We start from the raw sequence: 15,740 nt of genomic DNA, 5'->3' as shown, positions 1-15,740 counted from the left end.
ATGCTGAAAGCTCAAAGACGTCACATTGTACCCACCGGTACAGACATCCAGTCTCCATGCTGGAATTCACACACAGATCTCATCACCGTGACGCAGCTTCTAAATTTATTTTCAAACCGGAAGAATGAATTTGCTCGAATGAATAGCAGTGTGGGACACATATATGACTGTCACCATCTCAAAAAAATGTGCTTTGGTGTTTCAAGACCCTTTAAAACACAATAAAATATAGCCACTCCAGTATTATTGATTCATAAACCCATTCCCCAATTTTTCTTTTAAAAAACATTACATTTTCTGAATTAATTGACAGCAGTTCCAACAACTCTGAACGCAGCCTCTTTTCGCAATATTAGGGAAAAGATTTTTAACCCCATTTGTGAACGTGTGGGGCAACAACCACATGGCTGTTCCCCCATGAGAGCCACTTACTCTCGTCCATGCCAAAGCAATCATGCATCCTGTCCTCAGATGATCTGGCAACCGCTCTGAATCCACACACACATTCACGGAGCACAGCTGGTCTCCATTCTTCGGCCTGCTAACACTCACACACTGCAGCAGTTTGTCACTCAACTCCCTACAAGCTGCAAGTCCTTCCTCTGCCTGCTGGAAACACACATCCGACCAGCACAGATGGCTTGAGTTTGACTGAGAGACGCGATATGAAGATATACATCCCTCTGCATGACAGACGCATGTGACACTGCTTATGTTCAGACTGGAAGATGAACGTTTTCCACGCTGGACTCACTGTTCTAATACATGGGATCAGAATGTTTTGGGGATTGACTACTTACAGTTCAAGTCAAAAGTATTGTCGCTGACTTTTGTTTGCTTTTTAAATATTTCCCAATTGATGTTTAATAAAGCAAGGAATTTTTCACAGTATTTCCTGTAATTTATTTTATATATTTCTTTTTCTCCCAGAGTTCATCAAAATTCTATGGATTCATCTTCAATGCCTCCACCATCTTAACCCAGACATGCTCAATAATGTTCATTTCTGGTGACTGAGTTGGCCAATCCTGGAGCACCTTGACCTTCTTTGCTTTCAGGAACTTTGATGTGGAGGCTGAAGTATGAGAAGGAGCGCTATCCTGCTGAAGAATTTGCCCTCTCCTGTGGATTGTAATGTAATGGGCAGCACAAATGTTTTGATACTTCAGGCTGTTGAGGATGCCATCCACTCTGCAGATCTCTCGCATGACCCCATACTGAATGTAACCCCAAACCATGATTTTTCCTTCACCAAACTTGACTGATTTCCATGAATCTCGGGTCCATGTGGATTCTAATAGGTTTTCTGCAGTATTTGTGATGATTGGGATGCAGTTCAACAGATGATTCATCGGGAAAATCCACCTTCTGCCACTTTTCCAAATGATCAACTAGAAGTCAAGTTATTATTTGTTGCTCTTACAACTGGGATCAACGACAAGACTTTTGTCAGGTAGTCTCAATTCAACATTACAGATCCTATGATGTATTGCGGATGCACACATTGTGATATTAATGCTAAAACGATATATTGTGCAGCTCTAGTTCACGGTAAATCCACCAGAGGCCGCTGTTGAACGACTGTCTGCCTGTCTGTCTGATTGACTGTGCGACCGGCCAATCGACTGACCCACCCTACTCCTTCCCTAAACCCAATCAATTTTACCGATTGACCCGCCCACCCGCTTACTTCACTAAACCCAACCAACAATTTACAAAAGCCATTCAGAAAAAGAAATGCCCTCATCTGATTTTTACCACGTTTTTGGATTTTACCACATACTCACTCTGTTATGAACTTGTTCACTTTATTTTTTGGATTCGGTTTTTGTCTAACCTGATTTCTGGAACCGCTCTTCCCCGGACTCAAACCCAGTCATCGTCGTCGTCGCGGTCAGCTCCTCTCTGCATCTTGAGTCCACCGACGTACACAACGAGCTAACTGGACAAACTGGTTGCAGCAGGAAAGCCCTCCACACGGAGGTAATCGGTCAACCAGTAAGTGCGAAAAGGAACGGCGTCATACCGCCCCCGTAGCGTTCGCTTAAAAAAATTAAATGCAGCCATACGTACCTCTGGCTACATAATTCGTAGTCTCCAGAAACATCCACGGGACTACGTTTTCAGAAAGAGCCTGTGTTGGGTTAAACACAGTTCACCATACTTGGCCACATGTTACGCCTTTCACTTTTAACATTCAAACAGGTTTTTATCATCCCTGCCACTGCAAAACAGAGGCATCCTGAACATTTGCCACTCTCTAATCCAGTCACTTTCCATCTTATTTTCAGTCCCTTCAGTTCCCACATCTCTCCGAAACAGCTTCTCTGGATCTCCTTTCTGCAGAGCGGCGCTCATTGATCTGTGTGCTCTCCGGCTCCAGGGGAACTTCCCTTTATTTCATTGGTATTCCAGATGGCATTACTGTGCATTTCCTGGCAGCCGAAGTGCTTTGAGTGAGGAACGGCAACTCGACGGATATGATTTCCTCTCCTTCTCCTTCCCCCAAATGCTGAACTTCGAGGGAACTCGAGGCGCTTCCCTCTATATCTCGCTTTTCAATAAAAACAGGTTGTGCTGGCCCGGGTACAGACATGCTTCTCGGCTGCCTGACATTTTTCTGGCATTGTTGCTTTGTTCTACAGCCAAGTAATGACAAACACGCAGAGAATTTAAAAAATAATATTCTTTTAAAAGTCAGAAGATAATCCAGTCTCGAATCATGCAGACACAAGTGCTCAGCATAAATGAGAACACACTCTTAATAAAATGATTTTTTAAATCCATTTCTCAGTGAATATGGAAAACTCATTTTGGTGCATTATAAACAGTTATATCTATTAAAATAAGAACTTAGTCATCTAATGTCGAGTTCAGACTGCAGGATTTTCAAAGTAGTCACACATGTTTTTACACTGCATGATTATCTGGGGTAGTGTTCCATCGCTGCTTTGTTTACACTGCAAGATGGATTGGGGACAGAGGGTTTCACACTGCATGACTTTACAATAGGAAAAATCGCAAACAATTTTGTCTCGGTCCACAAACTACGTCTCACAACCAAACACACATAAGAAGTGACATGGGAACAATGCATGGTCACGTAGTTTATCTTTAGTTATTAACTACATATGCTAAGTGTATAAATATATATATAAAAAAAGTAAATTATTTCCAGCGCAAATGAAAATGATAAATAATACCCAGCGAAAAACCCTGGTTATACAACAACTATGGCACACTCAATAGGACACAAATGTGCTGCCCTGCCCAATGATGGCTGATAATAGGATACAGATGTCGCTACTCATTTTAGCACAGAACGCTTAATGTGTTACACCTTTGAGATCAGAGACAAAAAGCGGATTAAGTAGTCATTTACTCTGCATGGTCTCCTGTGTTATTTGGATCCAGACCCAAGAGCCCGTACCACACCATTACCAACACCAGAGGTGGAGGGATACAATTACTGAGGGGAACGCTGAGAATCTTCCAAAAACAAGCTCTCAGATGAGAAACAAAAGGGCCATTACCAATGCTAACATCCAGAGACACCAACAGTCCACTTCAATCTTCATCTGGGAGTTCATGAAAGGTTAACGCAGATTTATGACTACTGAATGAATTCATTTGAAGTTTAATAGGGGTTTTGTACTGGCTGCTGAATTAAAACTTGGACGAGGATGAGCTCACATGCTCCGATATCGATTTTAATGCTCTTGCCAAATTCAGAAATAGTTCATGCTTATGTCACTTCAAAACTGTTTGCTGAAATACAAAAAGGAGATTCTTTACTAAGATTTTTTTTACAAAATCAATTTATAGTATCATATACAGTGCTTAACATAACTGAGTAATTATGTTGTATTATGTATTATGTTCTCATAACTGAGAAATTGAATATTTTTATTCATTTCTCAGTGAATATAGATAATATATTTTCAACGCGGGCTCATTGTGGAAAGGTACCCGTTTACATTTCTGGAGAGCACAAATTATGTAGCCAGAGATACGTCTGTTAAGATCATTCGTTAAGAACATTCTGACATTTAAACTTGGAATTATTTTTAAAAAGCAATAAAGTCATCTCTCTTAGGTGTAATTTGCTTTTACAGTATTTTTACATTTCAGTTTTAGCGCTCTTCATGTTTACAATTACGCTTCCTTCACAGTGCACTTTGAAAACATTGATGTCATTTTGAACACAGGCCCTCCATTTCAGGCCCCGTTTACACTAATACATTTTAGCTTTAAAACGGCGTTTTAGAATGAAAACTATCTGTGTCCACACAGGAGTTTCACCGGGTGTTTCTGAACAACTCTGCGTCTACACTAAACCGCTGAAAACGCACATCATGTGACCACACACACACTGGCATGCACTGCAGCATATAGAGCCGTGCGCATCGGACTGTTCATCAAGGATCTACCACTGGATATAATCTCACTATATTTGTTAAACGTGATATTTAATTCCTCTTGAACAACATATTCCCAGACATTGGTCTTATGAATCTATTACTTGTTCTCAGGCAACGTTTGCTAAGTGCAAAGCCAAAGTCTAATAATGTAACTACGTACACTGACACATTTGCACCTTTGAATGATTGCTTGCATTTCTTTCCTATAATGTTTAAACTTATTGTACGTTATACTTTTATAATGGCCAATATTGATTATTAAAACTGATATTCAGCAAAAGAGAGGGAATGTTTCGTATTTTCAAAGAAAATGAAAGGAGGCAGTAATGTTATAGGCTCCATTTTGTTATAAATATGCATACAGTGAAAATATCACTCATATAAATATGCAGCTACACGACGCCTTAACATTTTTGGTGTTTGTTAAGTTGCTAATATCAAAATGAAAATTGACAGTTCCTCATATCATGTTTTCATTTTATTGTTAAGATAGTGAAACAACGTAGCCAGGGTAAATGAGGTTTTAAAGTAAAAACAATGTTCTCTTTGAAGATTTACCCGACGTGTCCTCGGGAGTTTGTTTTCCATATCAAACTTGCGAAGTCTGAACTTACAAGGAGAGGATGCAAGACTGATCTGTGTGTAGGCTACTTAAGATTGAGGAAAAAGCACCAATCAGATGCACCTCCATTTTCAGATGTCTCCGTTTTCCCTTATGCACAGTGAGACGAAGCTGCAGTTTTGTAAGATGAAAACAGCCTCTCCAGCGTTTTCAAAACGCTTAGTTTTCTGTGCTCGAAAACTCCGGCGTAGTGTGGACGGATGGCGTAACTGTAGCAAAACGTATGCGTTTTAAAACTAAAACGTATTAGTGTAAACGGGGCCTCATTCTCATTGGTTGTATTTTCCTAAAAACATTAATGAAAAAATAAAGTAAAAAAAAAATCTGAAAGTTAATCAGTTTAATGGCCAATCGTTTATAAAATCGCTATCATGACAGGAGCTCAATAAAATTAGTGCTGAACAGCATTACAAAATTTAAAATAAAGACCACAAATTATAAAAAGGAAACTTTAAAAATAAATCCAAAATGTGTTTGACGATCACTTTTTTCTTTATCTCCATTTCCTGTGCATTACTTATATATTTTTATAACAAAAAACTTTAATAAAGTGTAACAAAAACTTTTTTTAAATAACAGTATTTCACAATATTTGCCTTGGGCCTCACAGTGGCGCAGTGGGTAGCACGATCAATGATCAAATTCATGATCAAACTCTAGGGTTTACCTGGGAGTGAAAATGGCATTATGGAGGAAATTCTCGAAGGCTTTGCGGTAGTAGATGTCATCCTCGATTCGCTTCAGATCCTCCTCTGTTTTAGGGCAGGGACAGCAGGGAGTTTTGTCTCGTCCTCCTGTTTCAGGATTGGTTGGCTTTGTGTCTTCAGTTTCTGTCAAACCCGTGGCTGAAACCCTTACAGGGATCTTCAGTTCTGTCAGAGAATTACACAAACATTGTTATATTTTCTTCCTGTAGTGATCTTGCGACAATCTGGAATTATTTAACAGTGCCACAGAAAATCAAGTATGAGTAATTCAGAGCGGCACTAATAATATACAGACAGTGTTGAACATGAAGCACATCATTTCATTATTGCCAAGCTTGGTGTATTTTGAAGTCGAAAACTAAAAGAGTTTTCAAACAGTGTTTGATTTACAGTAATTTCCCTAGATGCACTGACACTGAAAGATTCAGATGGTCGCAATAATATGTTTCAAGCTAAAAAGTCTCAACTGCTGTTGGAAAAATGATGCCCAGTTTGAGGTAGGGTTGGGTAGAGAAAAACTCAGTGTCAATTAAGACTGGTTTTTACTGGACCTTTCTTTAAATCCCCTTGGGATGAATGAGGAATTGATTTGAATGTTTTTTTGTGATGGCTCCATCAATGCTGAAAGGTAAATAGAGATTTTGGAGCACAATATGCTGCCTTCTTTTCATGGGACACCCTGCATATTTCAACAAGACAATGCAAAACCACATTCTGCACACACTACAAAGTGCTGGCTGCGGAGGCAGAGGATACAGGTAAAGTGTGGCCTGACTGCAGTCCTGACCTGTCTCCAATAGAGAATGTGTGGTGCATTTTGAAGCACAGAATGTGACAACGAAGACCCCATACTGTTGCCCATCTTAAGACTTGTTTGCAGGAAGAATGGGACAAAAATACACCTGAAACAGTTTTTACCTTTGGAGCAGTAGTTGTGCTGGTAGAGTTCACGGTCTTCGCCCTGCTGCTTCCAGCGGAGCAAGTAGTAGGTGTTGTTTCCATTGGGGGCCAGAGGTAGAGACCAGCGCACCACCAGCTTTGATGAAGAATTAGAGTACGCACGGATGTCTACAGGCATTGAGGGGGCTGGAGGAAACAAGCAAAAAAAAACATCTGCAATTAGACACAAACACTAATATTTACTTCAGAGCAAATCCTACAGTAGAAATGAATCCTCCATTCTGGAGTTTGAGGCTTATGCTTATTTTACCAAAATAAAATATGATCATGGCTTAATTTTTAAACATTTCATTAGGACTGTAAGGTCTGACTTTGCTGAGACAAAAGTCTTGTCACTTAGAAATAATGTACAGTATAGAATATAAAGTCATGGTGCAGTGGAAAAAGAATGAATATTGTGTCTGACTCCCATGAGCTTGGAGGACTGCATCCATACATCTGTGCAATGACTCAAATAACTTATTGATGAAGTCATCTGAAATGGCAAAGAAAGCGTTCTTGCAGGACTCCCAGAGTTCATCAAGACTCTTTGTATTTATCTTCAATGCATCCTACTTCATCTGACCCAAGACATGCTCAATAATGTTCATGTCTGGTGACCGGGCTGACCAATCCTTGAGCACCTTGACCAATCAATCCAAGTAAACCTGCTAAATCATCTAGTGAAATTGTATTTACATCGCAGTATAAATCACAGAAATACAAAATATGGTAATGTTAGATTTTCTCAATATCGTGCAGCCCTAATTCAAGCATACAGTTGTTTGTTAAACTAATTTCCATGACTTTTCCAAAACTTTATGGGATTTTTTTCCAAACCTTTTTCAGGCCTGGAAAATGCCATGTCAAAATTCCATGACTTTTCCAGGTTTTCCATGACTGTATGGATATATAAAACATTTTGGGGGGATTTGTTAGATTTTCTGCACACTGAAGCTGCATTTATTTGCTCAAATAATATTGGAAATATTATTGCAATATTTATTGAAATGTGAATTAATCCTGTGATTCAATCTGAATTTTTAGAATCATTACTCCAGTCTTCAGCGTCACAGTCAGAAATCATTTTAGTAATCTGATCTGGGATTGAAATCAACTTTACAAAAAAAAAAGTCAGGAGCACTCACTTATAATTTATAATTTCTTTAATAACTCATGCAGCCTTGTGTCTCAGGACATATATCTTCATTTTTAAGGATGTTCTAATATTTTAAAGGAAAGAAGTTAAGGATACTGATGATTTATAAAGAAAGCATGATTTCAAATAAATTCATGACTAGTCTGACCTTGTTTTTATTTTTACTTGATTGTCATTTTTACCTGATGGTTTAGTGCGAATGTACACCACTTCACTCTGCGGCCCAAGATGCAGTCTGTCCTTGTCTCTGTCCCTGTCCTCCACAATTAACGTTACAGCTTTAACAAAGATGGCATACTGAGTCCAGGGCTTCAGCGCGGACAGCACAACTTCCGGGTTCAGGATTTTCTCATCCGGTAGATCCACGTCAACCATGTTCCAGCTGTCCGATCCGCAACTGTCCTGACCATCAAACTCTGTAATGTTCTGGAAAGGCCTAGAAGAGAACATAAAGCCACGATAAAGCTGCTTAAACATGCTTTCAAAGTCAAAAAATAAATAAAACTATGACTTTTCTAATGATAAAGCTGCGGGAAGAACACTGTTTGCTCAAACAACTTATTTAAAATGAGCTGAAACAAAACAATTCTGGAGTTGTTTTGGGGACAACTTAATTGTTTTATGTTCAATCCACTTACATTTGTAAAAACTAAAAAGGTAACTGAATTCCCTCATGTTGTCCCAACACAAATTGATTGTGTGGAACCCAGCATTTTTCTACAGTGAAATAAAAGAGCCCTTCCTAAGTTTTCTTAGAAAAGAGATGCCCAAACTAGGGCCCGCGGGCCAAAGTTGGCCCGTTGTAACCTTTGATTTGGTCCACCATGCCATCTGAGAAAGGAGTACAAATAATAGACAGGGTTGGGGTGAATGATTTTAACAGTAATTGTTATTTCTAATTTAAAAGAATCTTTTTTGTTTGTTTGTTTTATTACTTAGCTACAAAAAAGCCAACTGAAATTAAGTATTTCATTTAAACGTTATTTGTAAATACGCAAATAAATACTTTGTAAAAATGTAAATACTGTCACTTGACAGATAGAAGGCAATGCAGAAGACATCTGCGAGCAAATGAAGGCAACATCAGGTGCAGCTTGACTAGTGCAACTCTATTCTGCTATAAATTAGACCATTATTACTGTAATAAGTTCATTATTAAAACATAACAAAAAATGTATACTGCTTTAGTTAATGCAAAGCAATGTTTTCTAGTTATTTTTAATTATTATTAAATAAATTAGAAGGTATCCATGGCAGCTATATTTACCTTTGGCCCATTAGCCTCAATCTAGTTTGGATTTTGACCCTTAACAAGAAAAAGTTTGGGCACCCCTGTCTAAGAATTTATAAATATACATTTTATTAGTATAACCACATTTTATAGTTATGAGTTTTAGTCAAATTAGTCTATTTTTTGTTTTATTTTGTAAACTGCTGATAGCATTTCTTTCAAATTTAAAATAAAAATGTGGAGAGCATTTTTGCATAAAAAGATGTCCTGTTTTCAGACACATTTTAATAGATTTTTAGACATACAGTAATATCAGTGTTTTAACTTAAGTAGAGTTAAGGAATATTGAAACATTTGTTATTCTGACCAATTGATATTTTCAGAAATAGAGACAAATACTGTGACACTCGAGATGAAATTTTAATTAGAAAATTGTAGGAAATATTAATGCAACCAACTGGTCCTACTGCACCCAACCTGGTCTGAGCTGGGATCGAACTGGCGATGCTTCGCATAGGAGTCGGTTGCTTTAACAAGAAGGCTAAAGACCATGGCCTCTAGCGTCTGTCACTGGAGCACCTTTAGAGGTCAGAGGAGTGAGGTTTACCTGCACAGCACTTTGCTAGCTAGCCTCCGCTACACTCACCTCCCTAAACCTCACTCCCATCCCAGACGAGCCCCCACGTGTAACCCACAGACCCAACTGCATCCAACCTGGTCTGAGCTGGGATCAAACCGGCAATTCTTCGCATTGGAGTTGGTTGCTCTAAGAAGGAGGGTACAGACCATGGTCTCTAGCATCTGTCACTAGAACACCTTTAGAGGTCAAAGGAGGGATGTTTACCAGCATAGCACTTCACTAGCTGGCATCTGTTACATTACATTTTTGCCACAAATTCACTTGATAACAAATTTGCAAAATAGCCTAAAAAATTGAAACATTATTAAAACAATACACATTTACCTAAAAAACAAAACCACATCTTTGGTCCGCACTGCCGCTAAAATTAAAAATGGCTTTGTCACTGCAAATTTTCAAGTCTAAATCAAAGACTCTAGGTCGTTAGGAAGCAAAAGTCCCTTCCTCAGGAATCCAATGGTCTCATTTTTAATCCTGTTTAGTGTGGTCAACTGTGGTAGCATCTATTAACTAAGCAGAATTATCTAAAGTGTCAATTACTTTCTTGTTTAAGGTATTGAAACCAAACAGTTTTTTGTGAAATTTATTTTACATATTTAATGCTTTTTTTTATATTATGTGCCTAATGCTGTTTTGTTTTTTGTCCATACTGCTTGTTTGCATCCTCCCTGTAAAGCATTTTGTGTGGCCTTGTGGCCGATTGGAAACAATATAAATAAATTAAACTTGAACACTCATACACTAGTGCTCTAAAGTTAGGGTAAAACATTTTTTTTGTGGGGTGGTGGGGGGTTATGTTAGATATTTTGTAGATGGCGCTTTTACAAATTCATTTGCCAACAAAAACATAAACTAGCCATTGAAGAAGCTAACTAAAGCTAAACTAAAATTTTGAGACATTTTTTTTCTAAAAAGCATCTAAAAATACAAAACTATAATAAAATTGCTTGAGAAAAATTTATCTGAACAAAAGCCACACTTACGCTTCTTTGTAGTACACAATAAAATTTACAAGATCTCTGGAATCAGATGGTCGATAACTTTCCCACATCAGCTTGATTTGATTACTCCTCGTGTTATTCGAAGTAAACTTTAGGATCTTAGTCCCACCTAAGAAAAACAGAATGTACACACAGGAAAAATTAAACATTAAAATGAACACTGAAGTTTACATTCGTGAATAAATCAATCAAGTTATGATAAATAATATGTACAGCTTGCACGGTCTCCATTGTTGCGGAAATCTCTTTCCACAAAGTTCTCCTTAATTCCCGTTTTGGCCCACATTTTGCGGATCTCGGACATGCAGAGTTTGGGGTTCAGCCGGAAGTACAGTTTTCCATCACTTATGGTCAGGTTGTGCTGTGACCAGTCCCACAGGAGCTGCAGATGCTGGTTATCCAAAGCAGCAAAGGCATACGTGCTGAAGAACACAGAAAAAGAGAAACAAACAGATTCAACTATCAAATAGGCTTCACCAGCAGACTGACAGTTTTGGGAGTGTAAATGCATTTAAATGCTGAATTGAATCCCCTAAACTGGTGTTGTATTCATCCAAAACTTCATTGGTCATTGATTTATAATCATATCTGCACTTTTTATTAACATGGAGCAACAAGAAAAACAATCAATGCCATGTTGTCTGGCAAAATTAAGATACAACTTTCACTCCATTTCAAGGTCCTACTACCTTTTTTAAACCAGCACATTTCTATTAATATTTTATGATTATGTCATTTTATATTGCTGAGCTTAAATGCTTCATTCACTTTTCATTCAATTTTGTCCAAAAAAATTACATTTTATAAGAATACTTCATGTTTTAAAGTTTTTGGCAAAATACACCTGAAACATATACAGTTCTTTCTGGTTCTCGAATCTGATTGGCTGATAGCCATGCAATAACAGCACTCATACAGCCTCTTCACCCCTTCTGTATAACTCCGCCCACATAGAGTGACAGCAGATCAATAAACTCACTACAGTTTGACAAATATTGCAGCTGTTAGACAACATAATGTACATTTGAGGCTATTTTTAGTCAACAATGTAGTTGTTTAGATTGCAACTATGCAGTTTATTTATAAGGATAGTGCCTTTTTAAAAATATTTATCATTTCTGAGAGACAGCGCGTTGGCGGCCATTAGCCTGTCATTGAGCAGAGCAAAGACAGTTGACGTTCTACCACAAGATGGCGACAGATACAGCATCATAAGTCTTTAGAGGAGGAAAAACTACAGCTGATCAAATCATTATTAAACAAGTAAGTCGATCTCTCTGTTTTACATGTTGTAGTGCTGTATTTATGCCATAGTAATCTGGTAGTGTTTGGTTTGCTTTGCCTTTTTCAGGTTTAATTATTGTGATATCCCTTTTGCAACAGAGAAATACATGGAAATGTTTCCAGACTGATGGCATTTCATGGCATTCAGCCTTATGATCTTAAAATGTGAGCAAAATCAGCTGTTTTGTCATCACTTCAGACATTACGCTGGAGAATCATTCAAACAATAGCTCTAAAGTGACATTGGTGAGTTAGCAATGGTTACTGCTCTTCTGACGTCAGCTGCAGATGTGAATGAATGGGGAAGAAAATAGTTCCTCATACAAAAGGATTTTGAGACTGTGTTTGATCTTCTTTTTCATATACACGATTATGGTGTCAAACTGTTGTATAAACGCAATATCACACTCGTAGCAGTGGGATATGGCTGTATGTTGTCGCACACCTCCCAACAATGCCAATATACAGCCATAATCGCACCGCTACTTGTGTTATATTGCTCATATATATGTTTATGTGTGTGTGTGGGGGGTTGTCTGTGTGACAACATGGATATTATACAGGTTTTACAAGGTGGTGAATTATGAGGACATTGCCGATGTCTTGAGTTTTTCCAAAAGCTTCTAAATCATACAGAATGAGTTTTCAGAAAGTAAAACTGTAGTTTTCTGTAAGGGTTGGGTTAAGAAATGGGGTTTGGCTAGGAAATATAATATTCAGTTTGCACTCACTGTAAAAAAGGGATTAGTTACTTAAAGAGAGTAAACCGATTGCCTTAAAAGCAGTTTTGCCTTAAAAGTTGACTTTACAAAAATAAATGTAAGTAAACCCATTGTAACTTGGAACGGTTAAGTTGACTTCATTTTTATTATTATGCAAAGTGTACTTCCTTTTTTAAAGTCAACTAATCACTTTTTACAGTGTCAGACTATTTTAGTGTGTCTGTTTTCAAATAATTACTGTAGTTATTACAATATTACATTTTTGGTGCTTCATTAAGTCTATAAAACTCATATAGCCCGTATTGAATTAGAAGACACGCTGAAGTCTGGAGGAGCAGATTTATTTTAGTTACTGTCATTTTGCTAGATACAGAAAAGCTGGAAAAAAAACACAAATATAATAAAGGTGTATTGGAAAAAAGTGATTAGTTTACTTTTATTTTAAAAAAGTGAGTACAATTAGCACAATTATAAATTAAATTAAGTCAACTTAACAATTCCAAGTTACAATGGGTTTACTTACATTATCTTTGTGACTTGTTGCTTTTAAGGCAAATGGTTTACTCGCTTTAAGTAACTAATTACTTTTTACAGTGCAATATGAAAACAATGGAAACTTCCCCACAATTCACAAAACACAAACATGTGTGTTTTGTACAACCAAAACAGGTAAAAAAAAAAAACAAACATTTTACTTAAATTTTTGCTATTTTAGCATTTCTACTGTACCCTTAGCTTTCACTGTCCCACAAGTGGAATATTTTGCAGAACATTTCCCCAATTTCTGTTTAACAAAGAGAAGATTTTGTCAACACATTTCTAAACATAATAGTTTTAATAACTCATTTCTAATAACTGAATTATGCTTTCTTTGCCATGATGACAGTAAATAATATTTTACTAGATATTTTTCAAGACACTTCTATACAGCTTAAAGTGACATTTAAAGGCTTAATTAGGTTATTAGGTTAACTGGGCAGTATATTGTATAATGATGGTTTGTTCTGTAGACGATCGAAAAAAATGATAGTTTAAAGGGGCTAATAATTTTGACCTTAAAATGGCTCTTAAAAAATTTAAAACTGCTTTTATTCTAGCCGAAATAAAACAAATAAGACTTTCTCCAGAAGAAAAAACATTATCATACATAAAATGTCCTTTCTCTGTTAAACATCATTTCGGAAATATTTAAAAGAGAAAAAAAAATTCAAAGTTGACTTCAACTGTATATAATATTCTCGTGTGAACTCAACAACTGTCGGCGACAGTTAAGAGGTTAAATATTTTTATTTATGAATTTTAGTTTTAATTACAGTTACAGTTAAGTTACAGTTTTAGTAATCGTGTTGTTTGTGTGTATATATTTTTTATTTTTCTGTAGTTAGTATTATTGAGAAAATGATTTGAGAAAATTTGCTTTATTTAGAATTGTTACATTTTGTGGTTTAATTGCAATTTTAGTTAAGTACTGTACTTTTCAATATTTTTTTAATCTTATTTTCTGTTTATAGGTGGCACGGTGGCTAGCACTGCCACCTCACAGCAAGGTCACTGGTTCGAGTCCCGGCTGGGCCAGTTGGCATTCAGAATGCCACAGTTTTTGTGGAGTTTGCATGTTTTCCTCGTGATCACGTGGGTTTCTTCTGGGTGCTCCGGTTTCCCCCAGAGTCTAAAGGCATGCTCTATAGGTGAATTGAATAAAATCAATTGTATGTACACTCTCAGAAATAAAGGTATGCGAGCTGTCACTGGGGTGGTACCTTTTCAAAAGGTACATATTTGTACCTAAAAGGTCCATATTAATACCTCAAGGATACATATTAGTACCTAAAAAGAACAAATATGTTCCTCTTAAAATTTTTTAGGTACTAATATATACTTTTGAGGTGCCAATATAAACCCTTAAAGTTCAAATGTGTAAGCTTTTGAAAAGGTATCACCCCAGTGACAACTTGCGTACCTTTTTCTGAGAGTGTAGTGTATGTGTGTGAATGAGTGTGTATGGGTGTTTCCCAGTACTGGGTGGCAGCTGTATGAAATAAATGCTGGAATAGTTAGCACTTCATTCTGCTGTGGCGACCTCTGAAATAGAGACCATGTCGAAGGAAAATGAATGAATGAATGAATGAATGAATGAATGAATGTTTGTTGTTTTAGTTTTCACATTTAGTAACTGATATAAGCTTCTCCATGATGCTTTCTTGGAAATAATTGTCATAACTTTCCTCCTTCATGTGGGAACACGTGTGTGTTTTTAGAAATGCTGTGTGTTCTCTGGAGCGTAACACATAGTTTACCCATTGACCACTACAGCGACAATGCAAAACCGCAGCTCGTAAATAAATAGTCAGTCTATTCATTAACAGCTAGTCTGTTTTTGAACACATTATATAGAAGACTAAACATTCAAAAAGCCACTATCTGAAACCTGTACTGTGTGGTTTTGACTCCCATAAATACCCAAAGTGTATATACAGCGTACAATATATGTACCCGCAAGGCATTTGTGGCAATTACTTCACAGGATATATAGGCTGATGATTCACTAGCTTTGACATAAATGTTCATCAAAGATAAACACCTTCAGTAACAGTGGCGTCAGGAATGTAAGCACTTTACATGCATTAGGAGCAAGTGTTTCTCTTGAGCCGACGGCACACCTGAAAGCTTGGGTCTGACACGATACACACACTCTGCTTTAAAGACAAGACACTGCGGGTCAACTGGGTGTAAAAATGTAATGGTTATTGTATCACCATACTTACCCAGTTGATTGATTACATGAATAAATGCAAACCTTTTTTATCAGAAATTTTCTAAAATGTTCATAACGTTTATTTATACCATTTTCCAAGTGTGAAATCAACAAATGGGCTGATTTTTGATTTTATTGTGCATTTTTTTTCTCAGTTTCTCAGATATAGTCATTTAGTGCTATTGTTTGAAATATTCATGTATAGTTTGCATTTGGTTTTATTTTAGTTTAATTTTTGTGTTTTAATACACATTTTTGG

General features: G+C 37.0%; 1 protein-coding gene across 1 annotated transcript in view; it reads right to left on the bottom strand.

The window, feature by feature from the left end:
* igf1rb (insulin-like growth factor 1b receptor) overlaps positions 1-15,740 on the bottom strand; it is a 174,811-nt gene that overhangs the window by 38,378 nt on the left and 120,693 nt on the right. Inside the window, exons 6-10 of the mRNA XM_056461066.1 lie at positions 10,934-11,142; positions 10,703-10,829; positions 8,031-8,284; positions 6,669-6,836; positions 5,711-5,915 (exon numbers count right to left, since the gene is read on the bottom strand). Coding sequence (XP_056317041.1) covers positions 5,711-5,915; positions 6,669-6,836; positions 8,031-8,284; positions 10,703-10,829; positions 10,934-11,142 — 963 coding nt within the window. The remainder of the gene's footprint in view (positions 1-5,710; positions 5,916-6,668; positions 6,837-8,030; positions 8,285-10,702; positions 10,830-10,933; positions 11,143-15,740) is intronic.

The sequence above is a fragment of the Danio aesculapii genome, chromosome 7 (assembly GCF_903798145.1).
Source record: "Danio aesculapii chromosome 7, fDanAes4.1, whole genome shotgun sequence".
NCBI classification, from domain to species: Eukaryota; Metazoa; Chordata; class Actinopteri; order Cypriniformes; family Danionidae; genus Danio; species Danio aesculapii.
The sequence above is the reverse complement of the archived record's forward strand: the minus strand, read 5'-3'. Positions and strand labels throughout refer to the sequence as shown.